The sequence below is a fragment of the Littorina saxatilis genome, linkage group LG3 (assembly GCF_037325665.1).
Source record: "Littorina saxatilis isolate snail1 linkage group LG3, US_GU_Lsax_2.0, whole genome shotgun sequence".
NCBI lineage: Eukaryota > Metazoa > Mollusca > Gastropoda > Littorinimorpha > Littorinidae > Littorina > Littorina saxatilis.
Window position 1 is genome coordinate 70,825,498 of NC_090247.1, and position 27,069 is coordinate 70,852,566.

General features: G+C 44.7%; 1 protein-coding gene across 1 annotated transcript in view; it reads left to right on the top strand.

Annotated features, from left to right (window-relative positions):
- Positions 1-7,090: 7,090 nt before the first annotated feature.
- The window catches only part of LOC138963156 (oocyte zinc finger protein XlCOF6.1-like), a 42,047-nt gene continuing 22,068 nt past the window's right edge, over positions 7,091-27,069 (top strand). The window contains exons 1-3 of the mRNA XM_070335193.1: positions 7,091-7,200; positions 9,817-10,232; positions 13,340-13,486. Coding sequence (XP_070191294.1) covers positions 10,121-10,232; positions 13,340-13,486 — 259 coding nt within the window. The 5' untranslated portion in view covers positions 7,091-7,200; positions 9,817-10,120. The remainder of the gene's footprint in view (positions 7,201-9,816; positions 10,233-13,339; positions 13,487-27,069) is intronic.

Genomic DNA, 27,069 nt, shown 5'->3' on the forward strand with positions numbered 1-27,069 from the left:
AGTCTAGAAATTCGTGAAAGAGGCATATTGTTCAATAAAACATGCTTTCAGCTTTACATCTCAAAGATTGTCAGTCTTACATTCTTTGTGTAAATGCGTGTTTTCCCAAGAATGTTTTTTGATCTAACACTGTTCATTTTTGCATGGTATCAAATGCACACATATAAACATGATCTCTCCCGCTAGAAGTTTGTTTTGGATGTAAGGATAAGCTGTAAGAAGAGGTTTTACTTTAAATCCTCGTAAAATAAAGTTCCATTATCACCTTTCCGTCTCCCCTCCTCTCTCTGTGTCTTAGATCTCTCTCTCTGTCTCTCTCTCTCTCTCTCTCTCTCTCTCTCTCTCTCTCTCTCTCTCTCTCTCCCTCTCTCTCTCTCTCTCTTTGTATCGATGTCGCTCTCTCGGTTTCAGGCTCTCTTAAAAATACATAAAAATACAAATAGTGCATATCATTTGCACTCACACACTAAACAACACGCAAACATAACCATTACTATTATACCCCCCGAAAACAGATCAATGCTAGACTATAACTGTGGTTTGTGAACTGACATCATTTTTGTGTGCTTACATTCCTGAAAATTGATCTATTCAAAAAACTGATTAGAGTGCTTGTCATAAATGAGCAGCATGTAAGTGAACTGACATATTTTGAGAAGTATGTTGTGCAGTCGCGGAACTTGGCATTACAAGTACTCGACCAATACATAAGTTTCATTATCTGTATTTAGTGTTTTTTTGTGTGAGAATGTTAACTTTATTTCTTTGACTTGGTCACCTGGAGGACTAGTCTTTCATATCAAATGTTACAACACAGTGCTAATGTTCCGGATCGTGCGCTCAGTAGGGTTTATATTGTACGTTTTTTGGTGCCTGTCCTTTATTTTGGGCAGTTCATGCAAAAAGACGGGGTCTGACTACGCGACCTTGCACGGCCTCAAACTAAAGCATGTAATATCTTTATATATCTTGTCTCTTCACAACATTATCACACTTTGTACCGAGTTTGTGGGCAGTTCATGCAAAAAGACGGGGTCTGACTACGCGACCTTGCACGGCCTCAAACTAAAGCATGTAATATCTTTATATATCTTGTATCTTCACAACATTATCACACTTTGTACAGAGTTTTAAATCAGAGAAATAAAACATACGGAAGTTCTTCTTCTTCTTCTTTCTTGATGTGGACTGGGTTCATCAGAACGTCTGTAGTCCAGCGGCGGAGTACTGGGTGATTGGTTACTGGTGGTGGGTGACCCAATAACTCCGAGAAGATGGTTAAAAGTATAAAACTATTTACACGAAGAGCTGCAGTTATGATGCATTTTTGAAGAGCTAGCGAGCGAAAGTGCAAGCATCGGATACCTGCGTCCGACCATGTTCGCATTGTTTTTAGAATCGAAGGCACGACCATACACTAAAGTATGGTTGTCGTGTTTTTCCTTTCGTCACTCTCAGTCGCAAAGGAGACACAACGATTTGTGTAGGTTCTGTAGATTTATTAACAGCTGGAACAACGGTGACAATATCTCTCAGCACAGTGTAAGAAAGAACAAGTGCAAGACTGGTAAAGAACAACAATACGTGTGCGCAGCCCTACTTATATAGTTAATGGACATACGAGAATATTCGGGAAACATCGACACTAATCTGGTTAGATCTACACAGTTCCGTCTGTTCGATGAGCGTCTACGCTTACGTCATGAGTGACTGCGCACTTAATCAAAGTAAGTTCTATAATGTTCTATATCCTTCCATTCGATTCCAGTGGTATCTAGCGATCTCCACAACACCTCCCCACCTAAACTGATGCTACTCCTCAAGCATCAACAGCAAAGTCTCTCTGTGGGTTTGCGTGTTCTCTTTGACCGTCTTGGATTGTCTGGTCCATACTCTGGAACGGATGGAGTACCTTTGGGTTTGGTCTGTCTCCGAGTTTGTGGCACAGTTTCCAAGATCTCCATGGGGTGATCTGTTACAAGTTCAGAAACAGTGTCCACTTCCTCACCAGGTTCATTGTCTTCCTCAGTGGTGTAGCGTGGCTGTAGCTGTTCCCAGTGTCGTCTCCATACTGGACCATGAGGAATGACCATGACGTTGAAGCAGCGAGTACCCAGAGACTTCTTGATGACTGCTGGTACCCATCGGGGTTGTTTGTCTCGGCGAGGTCCATGGTACAGAGCATACACAGGATCTCCGGCCTTGTACTGTCTGGTTACCTTGACGACAGCTTTCAAGTCTGGAGTCATCTGAGACTTGGATGCCTCCTTGGATTGCTTGCCCTGAGCGATGTGGGCTGGCGAGGGCAGCAGAGTGTCGATCCTTGTCCGTAACTGCCTGGAATTCAAGAGTTCACTCGGAGAGAAACCACAGGATGTCGGCGTTCTCCGGTACTGCATCAAGAACTCTTGAAGAGCACGCTTCGGTGGCAAAGAAGATTTTCTCAGTGCTTGTTTGAATGTCTGCACCAAACGTTCGGCGGCTCCATTGGTAGCAGGATGATATGGTGCCCCTGTCAGGTGCGTGATCCCCCGTTCCTTGCACCAGCTCTGAAATTCTTCAGAAGTGAAGGTCGGCGCGTTGTCAGTGACAAGTGTGTGAGGCAATCCAAAATGAGCAAAATCTTCTTCCAGCAGGTCTAGAGTGGCTCTAGAGGACGTGGATGACGTAGGATGAATGCATGGATACTTGGAGTAAGCATCCGTGATCACCAGCCAGTCTCTACCCATGAAGTTGATTGCATGGTCCAGGTGTAAGCGGCTCCACGGCTTTTCTGGTAGCATCCATGGGTGAACTGGAGGCTTGGATGGCTTGTTCTGATGTTCACCACACGAGTCACATCGTCGAGTAGCCATCTCAATAGCAGCATCGATACCGGGCCAGTAAACAGCAGTTCTTGCCAACTGTTTCATGCGTTCCATGCCGAAGTGTCCGAGATGCAGCAGATCAAGGATCTTGGACTGCAGGCTCTGTGGAATCACCACTCTCGATCCATGGACGAGGCATCCGTGGCAGATACTGAGAGAGTCCGACAACTTCCGGAACTTGTTGACATCTTCATTGATCTCAGCGTTCTTTGGTGGCCAGCCTTCACGGACGTAGCGCATCACAGTAGATATCACTGGATCTTTTCCTGACTCTTGACGGAGGATATTGGCATCCACAGGCTGGACTTGAAGACTGAGAATCTTGATGGCACACACCATGTCCATGTCTTCACCACTTTCCTCCCTGTCGAAGTCGATGTCATCTCCGTATGGCAAGCGACTAAGGGCATCTGCATTGCCATGATCCGCTGTTTTCCGGTACTCGATGGAGTAGTTAAACTGGTTCAGCCACAGGGCCCACCGAGCTAGTCTGTTAGCTGCGAGCAGTGGAGTCCCTTTCTTTGGTCCGAACAGTGATGTCAGCGGCTTATGATCTGTCACCAGTATGAACTGACGTCCGTAGAGATACTGGTAGAACTTCCGCAAGCCAAAGATGATGGCCAGGGCTTCCTTGTGGATTTGGCTGTAGTTCCTTTCTGCAGCCGTGAGAGTCTTGGACACGTTGGCGATTGGGCGCTCGCTTCCATCTGGATAGCGATGAAATAGGACTGCTCCAATTCCAACGTTGGACGCGTCACAAGCTAGTCCCAAAGTCTTGTTTGGATCGAAGTGTACCAGAACTTGATCCGAGGAAAGCACATTTTTCAACTGTTCAAATGCTGCCTGTTCCTCATCTCCCCACTTCCAGGGGTTCGCCTTCTTCGTCAGGCGGTAGAGCGGCTCTGCCATGCTGGCCAGGTTAGGGATGAACTTCCCGTAAAACTGAACTGAGCCCAAGAAAGACTTCAAGCTTGAGACGTCCGTAGGGGCTGGCATTTTCAAAACTGCCTCGACCTTCGATCCTTTGGAGATCCCTTCGGCCGATAAGGTATGTCCAAGGTATTCCACACTGGCTTGTGCGAACTCGCACTTTTCACGACGACATCTGAGTCCTTTGTCGTTCAGACGAGTGAGCAAACGTTCCAGGTTGCTCAGGTGGTCGTTGGCGTCCTTCCCGCTGACGAGTATATCATCTTGGAAGACGGCAACACCAGGTAGATCACATGTCAGGTTTTCCATGATCTCTTGAAAGTAACCAGGTGCTGACTTTATCCCGAAAGGAAGTCGTTGCTGCAGGAGTACCCCACGGTGAGTGCTGAGGGCTAGCCTGCGTTGACTCTCTGGTGCCAGCTTGATCTGGTTGTAGGCATCAGCAAGATCGATCTTGGTGTATCCGAATCCACCTCCTAGCTTCTGCATCAGTTCCTCTGGGAGTGGCATTGGATGACGGTGATCTTCAAGCTGATCATTGATGCCCACTGAGTAGTCACCACAGATCCGTAGCTTGGGCTTCAGGGTGCCCGAGGTTTGTGCCTTACGAATTGGTACCACTGGCGTTCCGTATTCATTGAACTGGACTGGCTTCCAGACTCCTTTGGCGATGCCTTCTTCGTAGCCTTTGGCGAGGTCATCACGAAGAGCGAAAGGTACCGGACGTGCCTTGTGAAAAACCGGCTTCGCATCAGACTTGAACTTCACGTCCAGTTCGAAGTCCTTGAGACATCCCAATTCTTGTTTGAAGAGATTTGGGAATTTATCAGACAGTCTGTGACAATCTCGTTGCAGGGCAGCATAAGGCGCGTTGGAGGTCGCTGGATGCGTAGGTTTTGCACCCTCACTCTTAGCGTGACTCTCTATGCTCCTCAGTCCTAGAGCATTGTCCACAGAAATTCCCAGAGTCTGGATTGCGTTGCGTCCTAGCAGATTCAGATGAGGGATCTTGGTGACGATGTACGGAATTGAGCTTTGCTTACCAGTCACTGGATCCTTGGTTTGGCCCATGAAAGTTCCCAGCACGGGCAGGTCGTGCTTGCTGGCAGACTCGTAACGATGTGTGACGTCATCCAGCTTCGGTTTTCCTAGTTGTCTCCAGACCGGAAGAGAAACAAAATTTCCCGTAGTTGCGGTGTCCAGTTCCATGGTGAACTGTCGGTCCTGGATTGTTATGGGTACATCCAACCTAGGAGTATCTTGGGGAACTTCACCGAGGATCGCGTTGACAAGCTCTGCTTTCGTGACTCTCTTCACGGAAGCCTGGGAATGTCGTTCCCGATTCTGATGTTGCTTTTTTCTACAGACAGCTTCCAAATGTCCTGTGACGTCACAGTATCGGCATTTGGCGTCTTTGTAGGGGCAGTCTGTTGCTTTGTGGGCCTTTCCACATCGGTAGCACTTCCTGTCTGTGGAATTAGACTGCTTGTGGTTCTTTCGTGGACCCGTAGTCTTGTTCTGGTGGACCTTGTTGACTGGCATGGTCTTGGAACCGTAGACAGTTTCCTTGGCAACCTTCGCTGCGTCTTCAGTCTCAATCGCGACTTGGACAGCACGTGCGAAATCCAGCTCTGTGTCCTTGATCTTGAATAGAGCCTTTAAGACAGCCTCATTGTTGACAGAACATATGAATCTCTGTCTCAGAGCTTCGTCTTGTGGGTTTTTGATCGAAGGAAAGTCACAGGTAGCGGCGTCTTGGCGTATGCGCGCTGCTAACTCCTGGAGAGTTTCGCCTGGCTTCCGTTTCATGTCACTCCAGAACTTGAAACGTTCTCGCACTATGAAGAGTTTCGGGTCGAACTGTTCTTTCATGAATTTGACAATCTCGTCCATTGTCAAACTGTTGATGTCCTTGGGCGGATTTTGCTGAGTAGCCAGATTTGCCAGTTGTTTGTAGACCGTAGCAGTCTGATTCGTCAAGAAAACTTGAGCCTTGCGCTGCTCCGGTACGGAGTTGGCGACCACAAACGTGCAAAATCTTGACCAGTAGTCAGGCCACAGTTCCGATGTTGCATCAAACGCAACAAAAGATGGGATTGCAGCTGCCTGTGTAGTAATGGGAAAACGTAGATTCGAAGCACTCGGATCGTCGTAGCTTTCCTCCCTGGCAGAAGCTGCGGCACCACTGAACACTTTCATCATCAACTCCATCTGGTGCATGTGTTGCTCCATATCTTCCTTGTGCTGGCGTTGCTGTTGCTCCAACTGCTCCCTTAGAAGCGTTATCAGCTGCTCTGTTTCCGTCATTTTGCAGTAATAAGTCACTCCGAATAGACAAGGGAAGTAACTGTCGGCGACGCCAGTTGTCGTGTTTTTCCTTTCGTCACTCTCAGTCGCAAAGGAGACACAACGATTTGTGTAGGTTCTGTAGATTTATTAACAGCTGGAACAACGGTGACAATATCTCTCAGCACAGTGTAAGAAAGAACAAGTGCAAGACTGGTAAAGAACAACAATACGTGTGCGCAGCCCTACTTATATAGTTAATGGACATACGAGAATATTCGGGAAACATCGACACTAATCTGGTTAGATCTACACAGTTCCGTCTGTTCGATGAGCGTCTACGCTTACGTCATGAGTGACTGCGCACTTAATCAAAGTAAGTTCTATAATGTTCTATATCCTTCCATTCGATTCCAGTGGTATCTAGCGATCTCCACAACAATGGTTGTGTAATATTCTTATATATCTAGTATCTTCACAACATTATCTGCCTTTACACCGAGTTTTAAGTCACAGAAATAAAAAAATAAGGGAGTAATGATGTATTTTCGAAGAGCTAGCCAACGAAAGTGCAAGCCGAGGATTTCTGCCTCGGATTTAAAAAACAAAAACAATTAAAAACAATTATTTTTTTTACACAATTATTCCAAATGTGGGGGGTTTACTTTATAACACAACCAAAATTATTTTTAATACAAGTTTTGAGCGGAAGGTCAGGCGGAAAATTCGATTAAGTTCGCATTGTTTTTAGAAGCGAATATGGTCGGACGCTGAACCACGATGCTTTGACTTTCACTCGATAGCTCGTCGCAAAATACATCATAACTCCCTTATTTTTTTATTTCTGTGACTTAAAACTTGGTATAAAGTCAGATAATGTTGTGAAGATACTACATGTATATATATAAAAAATATTACATGTACATGCTTTAGTTTGAGGCCGCGCAAGGTTGTGCAAGGTCGCGTGCGGTCGCGTAGTCTTTAGTCAGACCGAAAAGACGCAAGGGAAATCACTCTATTTGGCTGCTGCTGCCATATTTGTTACCTGACCCGAACGAAAACGCCACTCGCTGACTACTACCAAGCGAATTATGTGTGTCATCACTGTATTCTCAAGGTAAACGCTTTGACAGGTTAAAATAAGGAACAACAATGCAAAATTGAGTTTGAGAGAACCAATTTCTTTCAAAGCTTCATCAAGACTGGTCAAATGACCGGTGTGATCGAATGCAGATGTACATGATACTACATGTGTCATGTAGATGCTCCAGGAAATAAGTTCATGCAAATTCTGAAAATGAGAAACTGATTTAATTTGAGCCTAGGAAAACGTCATGTGATTACTATGACGGCTTACTTGTGCCAAAACCTAGGGTTATCGTTTTCACCTGAAAATTAGTAATTAACAGTGTCAATTACTAATTTTCATTTTTGCCTCGTTTTCGGTCACAGTAGTCGGATTTTAAGAGTCCGCACTGAGAGGCTTCAACGCCCGGCAAACATCACTCTCACACTATTTCTAAAATATCTTTTAATAGAAGGCCTTATCGAGCAAGTAATTCGACGGGAAGATGCATGTCTCTGTTTTCTGCAATAGCGCTATCCTAAACGTTGTTTTGGGTATCTTAGAAAAGAATAATCGACCCTGAAAACTTTCGAAACGAAGCTGTTCGTAGCAGACGGACTTTTGATCGGCTGTGGTCTCACACTTTCACAGATATCTTTCAATATAATTCCTTATTCGACAAGTTGTCAGGCAGACAGCTGTACTTCATATTTGTTTCCACTACCACACTCATACATTTGCTTAAAAGTGTATTAGGGAAGGACAATCGATCCGAAAATGTTCGAACCGAGAGAGGAAAAATGGCGGCCGGTCGGACATGTGCAAAAGGTCCGACGACTAGCAGACGGATCTCTTTATCGAGACTCGCACACTTTCAGTTTCACAAATATCTTTCGATAGAATTCGTTATTCAACAAGTTTTCGGACAGACAGTTGTATGTCACGGTTATCTACACATGCGCTCAGCTCTTAGTGTTAATTTACATCTAATTAAAGAACTATGGACCAGAAAAGTTTTGAATCGAAGGATGTTTTGCTCTGGCAGGTGAAACAGTCGCGCATGCGCATTGAGCCCCCACAGTCACGAGGTACGCGTGAAAATTACTAATTTTTGACTCACATGCGAAGCAAAAGTGAGTCTATGTACTCACCCGAGTCGTCCGTCCGTCCGTCCGTCCGGAAAACTTTAACGTTGGATATTTCTTGGACACTATTCAGTCTATCAGTACCAAATTTGGCAAGATGGTGTATGATGACAAGGCCCCAAAAAACATACATAGCATCTTGACCTTGCTTCAAGGTCAAGGTCGCAGGGGCCATAAATGTTTTCAAAAAAACAGCTATTTTTCACATTTTTCACATTTTCTCTGAAGTTTTTGAGATTGAATACCTCACCTATATATGATATATAGGGCAAAGTAAGCCCCATCTTTTGATACCAGTTTGGTTTACCTTGCTTCAAGGTCAAGGTCACAGGAGCTCTTCAAAGTTGGATTGTATACATTCCCTGAACTATGGAAGATAACTGTTTCAAACTTAAAAATTATGTGGGGCACATGTTATGCTTTCATCATGAGACACATTTGGTCACATATGATCAAGGTCAAGGTCACTTTGACCCTTATGAAATGTGACCAAAGTAAGGTAGTGAACCACTAAAAGTGACCATATCTCATGGTAGAAAGAGCCAATAAGCACCATTGTACTTCCTATGTCTTGAATTAACAGCTTTGTGTTGCATGACCTTGGATGACCTTGACCTTGGGTCAAGGTCACATGTATTTTGGTAGGAAAAATGTGTAAAGCAGTTCTTAGTGTATGATGTCATTGCTAGGTTTAGTGAAGGTCAAGGTCATGTCAAGGTCAAGCATGTGAGTCGTATGGGCTTTGCCCTTCTTGTTAGTTTTGGCACTAGTAAGCCGTCAGGAAGCGAGCCAAAACTGAAAATTAGACATTAACACTTGAAAATTAGTTATTAACACTAGAAAATTAGTAATTAACACGTGAAAATTAGTAATTTTCCCGTCAGAATTGTAATTTTCTCGTGAAAATTAGTAACTTTCACGGGTTAATTACTAATTTTTAGTTTTGGCGCTAGTAAGCCGTCATAGATTACACTATTTCCAGCCATATCCAAAGACACCTTACAATCATTCTAATACCACTGGCACTTCCAAAATTGGTCCTGTGGCTGTGCTTGTAAGTGTAACTGATCTGGCAGAATTTTTCACACTTGTTTTTATACACACTCTGAAAATATGACAGTGACAGGCAAAATATTACTTATTAGTTAATTAAATGAAATAACATGTAATGAAATCATAATCTTCTTATTAACGAAATCTATTTTTTGGTCAATCGTTGTCCATGTCATTAAATGGTTTGCACTGGCTTTTTATGTGCTTTCGAATGAATGCAGTCTAATAAATGCCCTCTTATTGGCGCAGCTTTGTCTTGTGAAATATCAGAGGATCTCGTGAGCGTAGCCTAGCTAGCTGTCAATTCTGCTGATTTTAAAACTGCACATGAGTCATTGAGTGTCTGGTGTACCGATACTTGTTTAGTCATGGAGCTTTTGGGGTGAAGCGGTGTGTGTGTGATTGTGAGAGACAGAGAGAGCTTTTCTCTGCTTCTTTAAATTGTTGATTGAGTCGTTTTTCTACACAGCATTAATGCCTTGAAAGCCAATCAGCTATGGACCTGCAAGTGCAACGCCATGAAGAGAGAGCAGCTATGATTGGCCAACAACTTGAACAGTGAACATTCAGGAACTGTCAGCGCCTTGAACAGTGAACAGTCAGGAACTGTCAGCGCCTTGATAAGTGAACAGTCAGGAACTGTCAGCGCCTTGAACAGTGAACAGTCAGGAACTGTCAGCGCCTTGATAAGTGAACAGTCAGGAACTGTCAGCGCCTTGAACAGTGAACAGTCAGGAACTGTCAGCACCTTGAACAGTGAACAGTCAGGAACCATGTCCTCTCCCAGCAGCATGGAGGAAGGAGACACAGCTCTTCTCTCAGATGTCAAGATAGAAATTGATGTTGCAGAAGAGTATTGTGACATCACTGGAACACATCCGTATGGTAAGTGAAATGAAACATGCAATGGGGAGGGAGGGGGTGTTTTGGGTAAGGGGTGGTGGTCAAGTGGGGGAGAGACATTGTTGACACTATTGGTGACAGTCAGCCTTGGTAGCACTTCACACCTTTTGAAGGGAGGGGGGGGGGGGGTGGGAGGGGGTAGTAGAAAAACATGTTGCATGATGCCATTAGTTACTACATTTAGTCTTCTTCTCATTTGCCACTACTGTACGAGGGCTGTTCCATTATTATTTAGAATCCAGGCTCCTGGAAGTATGGCGTTTAAATACAAAATCATGCTGTCAAATAATAGACTATTGTGAGGCTTGACACAAAAAATGAAGTTCCAGAGTTATGTCGTTTTCATATGGTTGACTCGGGAAGATACTCACCGCGCAATGTATGAAATTGCGTCATGAAGCTCAAATTCGCGATTTCGGACCGATAACTTACAATATCTACAAACTAAGGGTTAAAAGAGGCGGATTTGCATGAAGGTGTGATGCAATGTTTTAGGATGAACACTCCTTGTAGAGCCGTGGTTTAAAACTGGAACAGCAATTTCAAACCCGGTAGACAGAGCCTTGAAAATTATACCCACCCTGGTCTACTCATTTCATCCGTTATCCTCAAAAACATTGGCGCTGTTGAACAAATAATAAGAGAAGATCCCTTAATTTTATTCAGGGAGATGCAATATGCCCTTGGCATTAAAAGCTCTGCATTTGAAAAGATCTTACACAAATATTTAATGGCCCTAAAGCGATGTGCCGGTGGATACCACGTGAAATCAGTGACGGGAAGAAGAGGGGTAGGGCACAGTGGTGCCTGACAATACAGTGGACGCCGCTTAATAAAACCGCGGTTAATAGAGCCAGCCGCTTATAAAAGCCGATTTCAGACGGTCCGGATAAATCACTATATCTTATGTATTAGAAAAAGCCGGTTAATAAACCCAACCCGCCGCTTATTAAAGCCAGTTTTCTCAGAGAAATCACGTAGTTTGTGACTAAAACTCACATTATCTTGTTCTTGTAATCACTCAAGTCATAGGCCTATTTATGTCCAGGCTCACGCGTATCACGAAGTAACCAAGTTCAGAAAAGAATGTCAGTCAATGTGCGAATGTGGAAGCCGGGCAATCGGACTTGACAGGTGATGATGAAGATGACGAGGAAGATGAAGAGATGCCACCCCCACCGCCTTCAAACCCAGAGATGAGGCAAATAATGACCCGCCTTCAATCTGGTCTGGAAAGTCGTGGTTACCGCATGGAAGAATTTGAACCATTCGCAGACTCAGTGAGAGAACTGATGTGGAAGACGACCAACAAACAAACACTCATAAAATCGTTCTTCTCTGCCGAGTAATGATTCGTGACGGTGACAGTGAAATTATTGATGAACCGAAGTGATCAATGTACATGTACATAATTAAAACAAAAGTTCAACATCCTTCGTGAAGTTTTGTTGAGATTCAAACAAGTGTAAATGAGAAAGAAAGTGACTGATCGAGTGACGTAATCAAAAGAGAAGATATTTTTTTCTTTCGAAAATGACGTATTCCAGGACTGCCGGTTAATAAATCCGCCGCTTATTAAAGCCATTTTTCGTCAGTCCAGAAGTGGCTTTATTAAGCGGCGACCACTGTACTTGAAAAAATCAGCAATGGCTTGTCCAAATCAACATGGAATATCGTCAGTGGTGACGAAACCTGGGTTAATTAGTTCCAATCTGAAACCAAACAACTGTCGTCTGTTGGGGTGTTTAAGCAGGTGACCCAACCCTTGCCAAGTTCAAATAAGAACCCTAAGAAGCCCTACAAAATGTTGTGCATCTTTCGTTGCTAGATCAAGGTACATATAAACACTGTGACTCTTGAGGACAGGCATACAGTCACGTCTGACTGCTGTGTCCACCACTAATGGTTGGAAATATTCGAGGCTTGGTACAAACACCGTCCAAACACGGGTATTCGAGGGCTTATGCTGTAACATGGCAACGCACCTGTGTATACTGCCTTTGCGACAAAAAATTTCTTGGCACCAAAGGGAGCACTGCTGCTGGTTGCATCCACCCAATTTTCTTGACATCTCCCCATGCAAGTTCAGCCTGTTCTTGGATTTTAAGAAATAATAGCCGCAGAAACGCAGTTAGAGACCCCTGAAGACTCTGTGCGAGCCTTCACGGGGGCCATACCAGGTATAGCTGATGTCAAGTGGTCCCAGGCCCGAATGAGAACATTTGAGAGGATGGCCAGTTGGGTGTCGGCTGGGGAAGGATTGGTGTAGAAATTGGCCTGGTTAGCTTGTTTATATGTGTTTCCGTTTTTGAGATTCTAAATAATTAGGGAACAGCCTACATACTAGCACTACATTTTGTCAATCTGTCAAATTCACAAAATGAAATATACTGCATTGTTTCCACCACATCATTAAATCTTACGGCCTTGCGCCAAGAAAGGGTCTAACACATACACAAGAAAAACGTGCAGAAAGTGACAAGCCAGTACATAGCGCATAGCGTATCACAGAAATGCCGTTTTTTTTCTATTTTTGTTTTCTGAGCGTGTTTTTAATGAAATGATGAAAAATAAAACAGAATCATTCGTTGATTGATTTCTAAAATTAGAATTTTGAGATTTTTAATGAGCAAACTCATTAATGAATTTTAAAGCTTCCGAGCTGAAATGCAATCGCATAGTTTTGGCTTCATCGAGGACTGCTTTACCAAAATTTCAATCAATTTGATTGAGGAATAAAAGCCTGGTATGATGTCATCAGATTCAAAGACATTTATCAAAAAAATTACAAAATAACATCTGGGGATATCATTTTCAGGGTTTGTAATGTTTCATAAAGATCGGTTCAGTAGTTTTCTCTGAATCGCTCTACACACATTCACGGTCACACAAACACCACCATGCACTCTCGTCTCGATTCCACGTCTATCTTATTGTTCAAATATTTAGTAAAAACTTAATTGTAAAAAGACTGGCACACCAATATATACATGAATCGTTGTTGCAAGCTGGGGCAGTGAGTTGGGAACTTGACACAGTTTGGACTTTACTGAGTGTTGCTTTTCAAAATGACCTGCTTCTGCTTTCAGGTATGTTGAATCAGCAGTCAGATTATCATCACTCAAAACAGGAACCAGGTGAGACATGTGATACAGTGCAGACATTGGAAGGACAAGGTGCAGTCAGCACTCACAGTGATACCTGGCTGAAACAAGAGGCAACAGACCAGTACAGAGGTATACCTCTATTTTAAATCTTCTACAAGTATGAAAACTATAGGTCCTCACATCCGGCACGGTTGGCCTTGTGGTAAGGCGTCCGCCCCTTGATCGGGAGGTCGTGGGTTCGAACCCCGGCCGGGTCATACCTAAGACTTTAAAATTGGCAATCTAGTGGCTGCTCCGCCTGGCGTCTGGCATTATGGGGTTAGTGCTAGGACTGGTTGGTCCGGTGTCAGAATAATGTGACTGGGTGAGACATGAAGCCTGTGCTGCGACTTCTGTCTTGTGTGTGGCGCACGTTATATGTCAAAGCAGCACCGCCCTGATATGGCCCTTCGTGGTCGGCTGGGCGTTAAGCAAACAAACAAAATAGGTCCTCACAGAAAGAGTTTTGTGACTATCAAGAGAGAATTTTAGAAAATTGGGTCTTTATGAAGAGATGGGATTTTAAAATGTTTTACAAAAAAACAGGTTTCACAGTAAGGCATGTCGATGCACAGACGAGAGAAATCGTTTGTAGGCACTCTGTGACCGGACATTCAGGTAACCTAGAAGTCTTGTGGGCAATGGTGTTTTATCCTACATACGTGAGAGAGACACTCGTGAGATAATAATCGTTCAAATCACACGTGTGTATATTATGTAAATGAGGTCATGTCAACCAAGTTTGGCAGGGACCTGTTTTTCCACTGCTTATGATGCCAAAGTCACCGAGACAAACGTCATTATAGAATAGAAAAAAATGCGCTCACTAATTACCCTCGATGAATTTTTAGAACTAACACGTCACGCCACACTTTCAGAGTGACGTTTCTTTGCTTTGACATAATATACCGAGAGGCATAAATTCCGCAAACTGAACTTTAAAAAATCACAAAAAATCAACTCAGTGGTGAATGTTTTCAATGTTTGAATATTTTATTTATTGGCCATTTTAGTGTTTATAAACCTTCGCTTTATTGATTTTGAATAGAACATCATGAAATGACAATTTTTCAAAAAAAGTGACTGAGTCCAAGCGCAATGATTTCGGAAAACGTTCAGTGTTCATCACGTTCAATGCTTTGGCCAGCTCTAAGCATCCCAATCGCTTGCTGTCTCTCTCCTTCATCAAGTCGTGGCATGATTGCGATATCTGATACAGCCAAACAGCCTGTTGCATTTTATAGGGCCATACACTATCTTTTTTACGTTATTGTCTCCCGTTCAGCCCATTGTCTTTATTAGCACAGTGAGCTGTGGCTGGATCAGCAATACTGCAAAGCGCACGCTGACAGCGTGAAACATTTGCTCCGACACTCAAGATGTCAACTACAAATTACAGGTTCAATCTGATTTTCGTTTGAGAGCAAAATCGTTCAATGAACATGCCTTTCAGTATAGATTGCACCAGGCTTTAAAAGAGATCGAGGTTCCAAAACAAGCGTCTTCAATTTTAGCTGCGTTGACTGCAGGACATTTTCAGTGAAATACACTTAAGTACAGTATGTAGGATAAACAGAATACTACATGGCTTGCTGTTTCATATCAGATTAAATTACATATCTTACCCAACTCACATATAGCAATTAACCCTGGTTCAGTGCTGGTAACGCTGTACGCGTCCCCTTGGTAACAAGGGAGACCACTCTAAAAAGAGTGACCAATACCCATAATGCCAGACTAACTCCGAGTCTGACTTCCGTATGCGTGTGCATATGCCGCCATTGTATCATTCCAAACTCAGCGCTCAGCCTAGCTGGTCGCGTTTTCTGTACGCTCTGGCTGTTTTCAGCCGTTGTTACTTGGTCTATGGACTGGGTTTCATTCCTCTTGGTTTCTACTTGTCATGTCTTCGCTACTATGTTGAGGTGAGATCATTCTTTGTTTTTTCATGATTTTGTGGGCGTTTTGGCCTTAATTTGGACTTGTGAAATCTTTTGTTGAAAATTTTTCGTGAGTTGTTTTTTGGTCATGGCGGATAACGCCAAGAAGAGGCAGACTCCTAGACATGTTGCTGCTGAGTCCCCGCCTCCTAAGAAAACACATAGGGAAGCTTAATCATCCGGCCATTCGGTCGTTTTCGGTTCTAGAACCGACTTCCAAGAAATGTATTGATGTATTGGTTGACTTGCCTTCTACCTCCATTTTACCTGTTAAACCTTCAGACGAGGTTGCTCATGTTGACAAGCGTGTTAAAGGGGCTTCTGTTTCCGTTATTCCTGGCCTTGCTTTCGCGGACGTAGCGTCGTTGCTACTTTCACTTAGTTCACAGGTTTCGTCGTTGGCCGACGAGATTTCGTCCACGAGAGCGGAACTGCGTGCACTTCCTTCCGGGGTGACTGGGGTGTCTTCCCTAGCCAATGTTCGCCCTTCCCTTCCGCTACGGTTTCTCGAGCGGATGTTCTTGCTTTGCAGGATGATGTTATCAGGCCTTTCCTTCCGGCGAGTGTTCCGTCTTCCGGCGTTTCTCGTCAGACAGAAGGTATGCAGACCTGTTTACCAGTACGATTTGGGCGTATTTTGTACGCCAAATTATTATCGGTACGCAAATACGCGACACACGCACAAAATACGCATAAGAAAAAGTCTAGAATACGTTTTCCGGTGTTGGTGTGCTGATTACGGGATGGTACAACTGATACCAGTTTCGGTCGAAGGGAGATAACCATGACAGCGAGTCTTCAGCTGTGGAAACCTTGTTCAGTTGTTGGCACGTGCGATCGTCTGGACAATTGTAGCAAAATGAAGCGGTAAAATGTGCCAGTTTCGGATGACTGTACCAAGTCTAAACAGCAGAAGCAGCAGATTTTCTTGGAGAAATATAAGAAAGAGCCAGGAATTGTGGAGTCTACTGTGGGGGAAAAGTCATGCACACTGCAAGTATTGTAAATCAGATTTCTCCGTTGCCCATGCTTGGAAATATGACATCGAACGACTCTGCAGTTCCAAAACTCACCTGGACAAGGTTGCTGCAAAGAAATCCGCTGAAAGCTGCCAAGGAATTATGAAGTTCATTCCCGCAAAGCAAATCCTGCCAGAAGAAAAGGCTGTAGTCCGTGCTGAAGCAATGTTTTTTGAGATGATTGTAAATCTGAACTTGCCACTGTCAACCGCAGATGTTATTTCACGAACTTCATCTTTTCATTATCTATCTGTTTGGAAGACACTGGTTATAATGCTATAAACTGACAGGTAAATAAAATTGTTTTATCCTTGTTGTATTGGAAGGCGTTAAATTCTGAAGGTGTTCACAAGACATGCTATTCTTACACAAACACGTTTGCACCCGACGCGTACATTTTCCCTAGCCCATATGGCTTTGCTTGCAAAGTACACCAACTTTTTGAAAAATACACTCAACTTTTTGGGAAAGTACTCTTGCCTCGGGTTTAGGGTAAACAGGTCTGGGTATGTCTGCTACACAAGTAACCGGGTTCTCCGTCCAAAGTGTAGCGCGTCTCCAAGAGGAAGTAGCCCCGGGCATTGGTCGCAGGGATGAAAGTTCTGATATTTGGGCTGGCCATTATACCGAATCTTCGGTCGGTCAGTTCAGGGTAGGGACCTTGGAGAGCGAACGGAAGTTTTGGTGCACCCATCCCCGTCACACGACGCTGGACAGGGTGTGCAGCTTCCGCTTCCGCCCCCGCCCTGGGGGCAGGAAGAGAACAGTAAAGCTGGCTCTTTGTCTGACTATGACAGTCAAGCAAGGGGTCAGCTTCCGGATTGCACGGGTGTGCATGATGGCTGTTCGGATGAAGGTGCTTCCGCATTGGCGGAAAGCACTGAATTCAGACTTCCGTTCAAGTTGGCAAGTGCAGTGGCGCTCGTAACTGAAACGGCTTCAATCCACTGCCGGTTCCGCTTCCGCTTTTGCGGCTGTGTCTTCCGGTGGCAGGATGGTATAGCCTTCTGTCGTTAACACTGTGGTGTTTGGTAGTCGGCACTCATCGGCCTTTGGCTTCCGGTTCCGCTACGGCGGTTCCTCTGCTTTTACACAGGCTTCATCCACTTCCTTTTCCAGTCGTTCAGCTGGCATGAGGTATGTGGATGGAGAATCCGTTCACGGAGTTCCGGCTTCCGGGAATTTTTTCCCAACCTTTCCCGGTTTGCGGCAGGTGTTGCCTCATCGGGATTGGTTTCCGGTTCTCATCCTTTTGAAGTTTGTTGGGATGCTACTGAACAGGATGATGAGGATATGGAAGACGAAGCTTCTGAGTCAGATGGAGATGCCTCTTTCTGACTTTCAGCTAAGCTGCCATCTTTGTTAGCTCTTGCTGCAGGGGTTGCTACACGCTATTTCCCCGAAGGGGTAGCAGTAGCATTGTCATCTGCCCTTTTCTCCTCCATCTTTTTTGGCGTGTTTTGCTCCTTCTCAGGAACAATCTGCGAACTCAAACGATGTTTTTTGCCCCACCTCTGCCTTTGCTGGCATCTCTGGGGAGGCTCCTGCTTCAGCTTTGCCGTGGTTTGCGTCATTTTCAGCTGTTTTGAGCCTCCTAAGGAAAATCTTTCGTCGCGATATAACCTTCGTGGTTGAAAACGACGTTAAACACCAAATAAAGAAAGAAAGAAAGGAACATCTTTGAACGTCAAGTTCTTAGATCCTCCATCGGGGGCGTGTGAACTTGTGGAAGTTTTTTCTCAAACGAGTCTCCTTTGTCACCACTTCCTTTATGGGCAGTGCTCGGCTAAGCACCTGCTGCGGCGTTGCTTTAGCTTGCGTCACTGGCTCAAGTAGCGCATCACTCGCTGAGCGCTATCCGTAGGCCTCGGTTAACTCCAAGCCTAAAAACTTAGTTTTATTCTTTTGTTCTTTCTACGGAACCGCCCCCGGGTTCCCCGGAATTGACGGACATCCATCTGGATGTTTATAGCAAGGAGAAACTGTCTTTCTGTAAGAACAAGGATCTGCTGGCTGTGGAAGATTGTGGCCGCACTTCTTCATGATTTTCGCCTTTGAACAAGGTTTTCATTTGTTCTCTTTCTTGTGGGGTTACGTCCTCGCTGGATATCTTTGTGTTCCGTCAGGACGCAGATACAAAGGATGTAGCTTTGCTGTTCGCCTGAGAATAGGATTGTTCTTTTGGCGAGACTTTAATCTATTCTTTGCTTGAAGGTTCTCTTATCGAGTCCGCTTTTATGCTCGCGGACTCTTCTCCAACAAAGAGAAGCTCGCTGCAAAAGGAAAGCGCATGGCAGGCCTTGGCTTTTTCTTATCAAAAGAAAAGCTTCAGGCTCGCCGTTCTCGGCTTTAGTTTTTATCTCCATGCTCTATCCTTCGCGGCAGGGCTCTGTGCCAATTACCCAGCTCTCTTTCCCCTGGGGAGTATTAGCGGTGGGCACACAAAAGCACGCTTTCTCTCACACTCCCGGCAGTTATGTCAACTGGAGTTTTAGTGCTCGGCATCACTCTTTTTTCCGCCTTTGTGTTTTACCACAATGGCTGGTGGGGATTAGGACTCCCACTTTATGGAGGGAGGCTCTAGGGCCTTCCTTTTGGGTCTCGTACAGAGATCGTATGGATGTTACTTCCACATTTTGTTTCACAAAATAGATCGGAAGTGGCTACATGTTTTTGGTTTTTGAGCTTCAGGGTTCTGATTTCTATTCCAAGTCAAACAAAGTTTTGGCCGTTTTTGGTCTCTTTTGAGGAGACTGTGCAAGCGGCTCTGTCTAGAAGCCCTCTACTCCAGATGAAAACTGGAATTGCAGGGCTGGGACACATTAGATGGTTAAGGCAGCACAGCTTTGATATGGCCCTTTGTGGTCGGCTGGGCGTTAAGCAGTCAGACAAAGGGCTAGAACATGTGTTGATTCAAGCAGACAACACCACAGTGGTGCTTTATTTCAACAAGCATGGGGGTCTCTCACTCCCTATCGCTTCCTCATCGAGCATTAGAGGTTCTGGTGTGGTTTTACCAACACGAGATTTTATTAGCAGCGAAGTACCTTCATGGGAGGCTTAATGACTTGACGGGCTCTCCAAGTCTGTCGATCAAGAATGTCCACTCAGAGTGGACTCTACCTCACCACTCGCTTCTACGCCTTCGGGTGAATTGGAGAAGCCGCTGATAGAAGTTTTTGCCTTTTAGTACTATCGCCTTTTGCTTATGTTCTTCTCCCTGTTTCCTGATCTCAAAGCATGGAAGATCAATACACTTGATTTTACTTTGAGCGGCCTACAGGTCGCATAGTATGGGCCCGTACAATCTTGGTTGCCAGGCCTCTAAAGGCTGGCAAGAGGGCTCCGTTTTTTCTCACACTGGTGCCATACGGGTGTCTACTGTACGGGAATCATGGAGACGCTCATGGGCTTCTGCCTCAACTCTGGATTTGGCCCAGAGATCTCGTAGGGGTTTAGCGTCTTCGTTTTACTTGTCACTTTGACTGGCTTGGAACAAATGGCGTTTTATTAACGGAAAGAACTTATCTTCTCTCCGTTCAATGCAGGTGGCGATCCACCTATCCTGGCTTTCGAATTTTCTCCCACGTCTTTGATTTAAGACGTTACGCGATATCAGTTTCACTGAGCCAGCTTGGTCGCAATATTTCTCTTGGGGCCTCTATAGCCAGCACGTTTAAGGGAGCCTCCCTTCGGCTGGCTGAAAGCAAATCCCCAGTTCTGACTTGGGCTTTGCTCTTAGTTTTAGAGCTTTTGACTTCGGATTTTTTTATCCTTTACAAAAATGACCTTGCTGATCAACAAGAAAAGCGGGCATGCTTACTCTAGTAGCTTCTTAGGGAAGTGGAGTAAGTGTATTTTCTGTCTAGTTGTGCTATAGACAGCTCTTTGGGTAAAGACTGATCTATGGCTCTTAGGTTTCTTTCTAAATTTCTGACAAATAAGCGGAAACTGGAGTAACCAGCTCCGATTCACAATCCAAATTACTTAGCAATATTTTGGCTCCTCCAGAGCCATATTTAGCCATTTGAACATTTCAAGTTTTGAAAGCTTTTTTTGGATTCGCACTGATCGTTTTAGGTCGTTAAAACAAAGGCTCTTGTTCATTTCTATCAACTCCGTTGCAATATAATCTTGAACGGTTGAAAACGACGTTAAACACCATAAAGAAAGAAAGAATATATAGCAGCATTGGTAGAGGTAATGACTTTTGTAAGTCAACCTTAGCTAGATGGACTGCCACATTGTTTAGGCATGCTTCCAAGTGGTGGCAGGAAAAGGGGGGGGGGGGTGGCAGTCAGTCCTCCCTCTTCAGGCAGCACGGTCTTGACTTTCCTCTCTTGAGCAAGTTTCTCGCTCATGGAGATCCTGATGTACATAGTGGTCCTGTTATAGCCCTCAGCAGTTTTCTGTTGCGGACTCTGCACACTCGATCGGAATCTCATAAACTTCTTTTTATCTCACTCAACATGGTGAAGTGTATAGATATCTCGAAAGTCACGTTAGCCAAGTGGGCCTCCACCATAGTTAGACAAGCTTATGTCTGCTGGCGGAGTCGGTCAGGTGATGTCAGGGCAGTCTTGCCCTTTACTGCAGCCAGGTCTCATAAGGCAAGAGATTGCGCTTCCTCTCTAGCTTTTCTGCGATTTGGTCGCCTGGCAGTAGTTCTTGAGTTGGCTTACTGGCTTTCTTAAGATGGTTTTTTTCGATGTCTACCTTAAAGATGTCGCTGCATTGAGACAGGATGCAGTTCTGTGTTACCTGCTCTGGTAGCGGCAGGACAGATTCTCAATTCCTGATTGGGTAAAGTGCCCTCCACCTTTAGTAGCAATCTGCTATATGTGAGTTGGGTAAGATATGTAATTTAATCAAAAATTTTAGCTAGAATTTCAAACAGAATGAGGCAGAGCGAAGAGAATGAGGATGAAAGTCGCTTGTTCATTTCAATGCTTGTTATTCTCTCAGGTGCCAGGAGAAAAGGTTCCGTACAACTCTCGCTTACTCTATTACACATGTCGTATGCATTAAGAGCGATTACTTCCCTTTGGTTATTTGATATACAAATTTTAGTAATGAATTTTCATTTGATTAATATACTTACCCAACTCACATCATTTATTCCCACCCGCCTCCCCGCTGTGGGGGTATATGTTTCTAAAAAAAAGAAGTGAGTTGGGCTTCGTTTTGAATGATACAATGGCGGCATTTGCGCACGCATACGGAAGTCAGACTCTGAGTTAGTCTGGCATTATGGGTATTGGTCACTCTTTTTTAGAGTGGTCTCCCTTGTTACCAAGGGGACGCGTACAGCGTTACCAGCACTGAACCAGGGTTAATTGCTATATGTGAGTTAGGTAAGTATATTAATCAAATGAAAATTTATTACTAAAATGTTTGATTTACACTCGTTGCTTTTTCAAATAGTGAACAGCTTGCTTTTGCTCGCAGTTCAATATTTTAAAAAACAACTCATGTAAATCTGGTACGACACAGCAAGCCATGTAGTATTTTCTATATATTTACCAATGGGCAAACTCTTGAATTTTGTTGTAATTAAACTTGATTTGCCAATCGTAAGTCCACTGAACTAGTCAATCTATACTACCTTGTAAGCTTTGATTCTCAAGTGTCAGATGCTGCAACATCTAAATTAGGTTTTAGTGCCCTCTGCAAATACTTTGACAAGGTCATCGTTTACCAATCTTGTTTGCTTTAGATACATTGAGATACGTTTTTCTTTTTATTCAACAAATGTTTGAGAACTTATTTTCTGATGTTGTGAGTTCAAAAGCTACAAGCAGAAAATCTAAAAGACTAGGGAGGTAACTGTGTTTGTCAGAATGTTTTTTGCATGGTTATTTTCCAGTCTGTTCATAAAAAATGTTTTAAATCAAAGACAGAATTCCATTTAGATAATTTCATGAACTATAAAAATTAGTTACAACGGTGTTTGAAGAAACAATACAAAAGAGGACAAGCAAACAAACAATTTCTGAACATGTACACTAACTGAAGGAGACGGGCCGCCCATGAGGTGGAATGTGGCTGTGTTTTGTTGAAGGACAACCTGAATTGATTGCATCATTACATTTAGTCAAGTTTTGACTAAATGTTTTAACGTAGAGGGGGGAATCGAGATGAGGGTCGTGGTGTATGTGCGTGTGTGTGTGTGTGTGTGTGTGTCTGTCTGTGTGTGTGTGTAGAGCGATTCAGACTAAACTACTGGACCGATCTTTATGAAATTTGACATGAGAGTTCCTGGGTATGAAATCCCCATACGTTTTTTTCATTTTTTTGATATATGTCCTTGATGTCGTCATATCCGGCTTTTCGTGAAAGTTGAGGCGGCACTGTCACGCCCTCATTTTTCAACCAAATTGGTTGAAAATTTTGGAATGCTGAGGGAGTCCGAGCCAAGAAGCTCGAGCTCCAAAACTTCCTCAAGAACCAAAACATCGATGTCTGCTGTATACAGGAGACTCATCTCAACCCAAATCATCGCTTCTCCGAGACCGAGATAATGGGCCAAAAGGAGGACTTCTCACCCTGGTAAAGAACACCCATCGAGCGGCGGAAATCTACTCTGCAGGCGAAGACACAGAAGTCCTTGGAATTAAACTTCTGCTAGAAAGAAAACCATTGTCCATATTCAACATCTACTCCCCACCACCAAAACAGGTCCGACTCCAAGCTCTTCAGCCTGAAAGAGAAAGGTGGATAATTGTTGGAGATTTCAACAGCCACTCTCTCCCAGTTGGGGCTACCCGAATCTTGACCACAAAGGCGAAGAGGTGGAAGACTGGATTATCACCAATCAGATGGTGCTCATCAACCACCCTGATGACCCCCACACCTACTACTCCAGGGCGTGGCGAACAACAAGCTGCCCAGACCTTGCCATCGCAACGGACGATGTAGCCAAAGTCACGCGACGACAGGTGGAACAACAGCTAGGAGGAAGCGACCACAAACCTGTCACCCTCCACATTGAGCAAGACTCTAGGCCTTACAGCAGAAAGCAGTGCCCAAGCTGGAACTACAAAAAAGCAAATTGGACAAACTTCCAAAGCAAAGCAGAAACAAACTGCAAAAATCTCAACTTCGGGCAACATCACCTAAACAGCAAAGTAGAGTTCTTCACTGCAGCCATCCTGAAAGCAGCAAAGGACTCAATACCCAGAGGCAGAAGGAAGACCTACACCTCTGGTTGGAACAACGAGCTCCAACAACTCCACAACACCGTCACCGAACTCAGAGAGAACATGGAACAGTCCCCTACAGACCAGAATACAGCCGCTCACAACAAAGCCAAAGCAGAATACACACGCCAGAAGCTTCAACAAACTCGCGCAGCATGGCATGAAAAAACCTCTTCCCTAAACCTGGAAAAAGACACAAACAGGCTGTGGAAGCTCACCAAGCTGCTGAACGAAGACAACCCAGAACGTCGGCAAACTGTCCTAGAGTCAGACGGGGAACTCCTCACACAAAAGAAAGCAGCCAACCACCTGGCACATCACTACCAACATGAGAGCAGTGTCAAGCTTCCACGAGAACGGACAAGACTGGCCAGAACACAAATACAGGAGCGGCAGAACCAGAGACCAACGGATAGATGCATGCAAGAAGCCATCAGGCATGAATGAAATTGAAGCCGCCATCAAACAGCTTAAACCCAAAAAAGCACCCGGACCGGATGGTGTCACCAATGAAATGCTAAAACACCTCGGACCTCTTGCCAAAAGAACACTACTGAAACTCTTCAATGAGTCATGGAAAACCGGCAGTGTTCCAGCCATATGGAAGAAGGCAACCATCATCCCTATCCACAAGAAGGGAAAAGAAAAGAAGAACCCAAACAGCTACCGACCAATCAGTCTCCTCAGCTGCCTGGGCAAACTCTTGGAGAGAGTGATCAACAGAAGGCTCCTTTACTTTCTTGAAGACCGTAACATTCTGTCACCAACACAAACTGGATACAGAAGGCACAGAAGACCAGCTAGCCCTCATTGCCCAAGACATAGAAAATGCGTTCCAGGAAAAGAAAAAAGTCGTCGCCGTGTTCTTTGACCTGACAAAGGCTTTTGACAAAGTGTGGAGAGAGGGCCTTCTGCTGAAGGTGCTTGAGAGCGGGGTTTCTGGAAGGATGTTCAGATGGATCCGGGGCTTCCTGCATGAACGATCAGCAAGAGTCAAGTTGGACGGACACTTGAGCCACAGTGTGAAGATGAGAGAAGGAGTTCCCCAGGGAGGCGTTATATCACCAACTCTCTTTCTCCTGTACATCAACATCACCACTGTTCTCCCCCGCCATGTCTCCAACACTCTGCACGCAGATGATCTTGCCATCTGGAGTACAGCAGACCTGGCCACGTCTGCAGCATGCAGGATCCAGACAGCTGTGCACGACGTACACCAGTGGATAGAAGACTGGGGTCTTCAGGTCAGCGAAGTCAAAACTCAGGCTACTGTGTTCTCTCTCTCCACCACCAAAGAGAAAGTCACCATCAAGCTCGGCGACAGAACCCTGCCCCAAGTTGAGACTCCCACTTTTTTCGGGGTAAAACTGGATCCACGTCTCTCTTGGAAGCCCCAGATCGAAGACATGGAGAAAAGGGGGATCAAGAGGCTTGCCTTGATGAAGAAGCTCTCGGGAACACATTGGGGGGCCAACTCCAAGATACTGAAGACTGTGTACACAGGAACAGTTCGCCCAGTGCTGGAGTATGGGGTAAGTGCTTGGGCAACCGCAGCCAAGACGCACACCAACAAACTGGACCGGGTCCAAAACTTTGGCCTCAGGATAATCCTTGGGGCCATGAAATCCACTCCTATTGCCGCAATGGAAAAGACAGTTGGAGTTGAACCCCTTGAGAGCCGACAGCGAAGCAAGCTTCTTGCACATGCCGAAAAGATGAAGAGGCTACCAGACCACCCCCTGCATGACAAACTAAAAAGCCTGACAAAGAACAGGCTAAAACGGAAAAGCTTGAACCATCTTGTCAAGGAAGAGCAACGCATGCAGGCTGACATCTTGACGGCAAACATCGAACTGTGCGAGAGACTTGATCCAACCAACTGGCCCCCAAAAACCCTTAAGTCAGAACCACCATCCCTGGCATTACTGTGAAGGAAGACCAGAGTGACGCTGTGCTGAAAGCTCTGACAATGGAAGAGATCGACAAGCGCTACCCTGCAGCTAGATGGACACACATCTTTACCGACGGATCAGCTGAAGACGCCACAAGAAACGGAGGATGTGGCGTATTCATCAAGAAACCAGGCCTGCCCCCAGTCTCGGTGTCAGCATCCGGAGGGAAATTGTGCTCCAACTACAAGGCTGAAGTTCTGGCACTCCACAAAGCCACAGAGACAGTCCTGCAGTGGGAAACCCGTCCCAAGAAAGCTGTCTTTCTTTCAGACTCTTTGTCAGCACTCCAGGCCTTGTGTTCGGGCAATCCAGACTCGACCATGGAACACCTGATGCAGAACATCAACACACTGGCCCAAACCACAGCGGTTGTCCTGCAGTGGATCCCTGCACACACGGGGATTGTGGGCAACGAAGTGGCGGATCGGCTGGCAAAGGAGGGCAGCAAAACTGAGCAGCAACCCTCTAATCTCACCTACAGTGAAGCCAGGACCCTAATCCGAAACAGGCAAAAATCCACCTTCAAAAAGAAAAACAATGGATATAATCCACACGAAGATGCCCTCCATCAGCTCACTCGTCACGAGCAGACCATTGTCTTCCGCCTCCGGACAGGCCACTGTGGACTAAACAGCCACCTAAAAAGGATCGGCATCAGACAGTCGGCCCTGTGCCATTGTGGAAAGGCGGACCAGACACCGGACCACTTCCTGCAGACCTGCCAACTCCACTGCAGTGAGAGGAAACATGTCTGGCCCAGAGGGACATCGCTGCACACCAAGCTATGGGGCAGCACTCAGGACCTGGAAATGACAGCCCACTTCGTCAACATCACGGGCCAAAGAATCTAGACACAGCCATCGTCGAACGCTGAAGATGAAGAAGGTTGAAATTTTGGTCAAGTAATCTTCGACGAAGCCCGGACTTCGGTATTGCATTTCAATTCAGCTTGGTGGCTTAAAAATTAATTAATGACTTCGGTCATTAAAAATCTGAAAATTGTAAAAAAAAATTTTTTATAAAACAATCTAAATTTACGTTCATCTTATTCTTCATCATTTGCTGATTCCAAAAACATATAAATATGTTATATTTGGATTAAAAACAAGCTCTAAAAATTAAATATATAAACATTATTATTAAAATTAAATTTTCGAAATCAATTCAAAAACACTTTCATCTTATTCCTTGTCGGCTCCTGATTCCAAAAACATATAGATATGATATGTTTGGATTAAAAACACGCTCAGAAAGTTAAAACAAAGAAAGGTACAGAAGAGCGTGCTATCCTTCTCAGCGCAACTACTCACCCGCTTATCTTGTCAATTTCACTGCCTTTGCCGTGAGCGGTGGACTGACGATGCTATGAGTATACGGTCTTGCTGCGTTGCATTGCGTTCAGTTTCATTCTGTGAGTTCGACAGCTACTTGACTAAATGTTGTATTTTCGCCTTACGCGACTTGTTGGCTCACGAAGTGTAGCCTATGCGATGCTAACTTTTGTCTGTCTGTGCATGCGTGCGTGCGTATGTATGTATGTATGTATGTATGTATGTATGTATG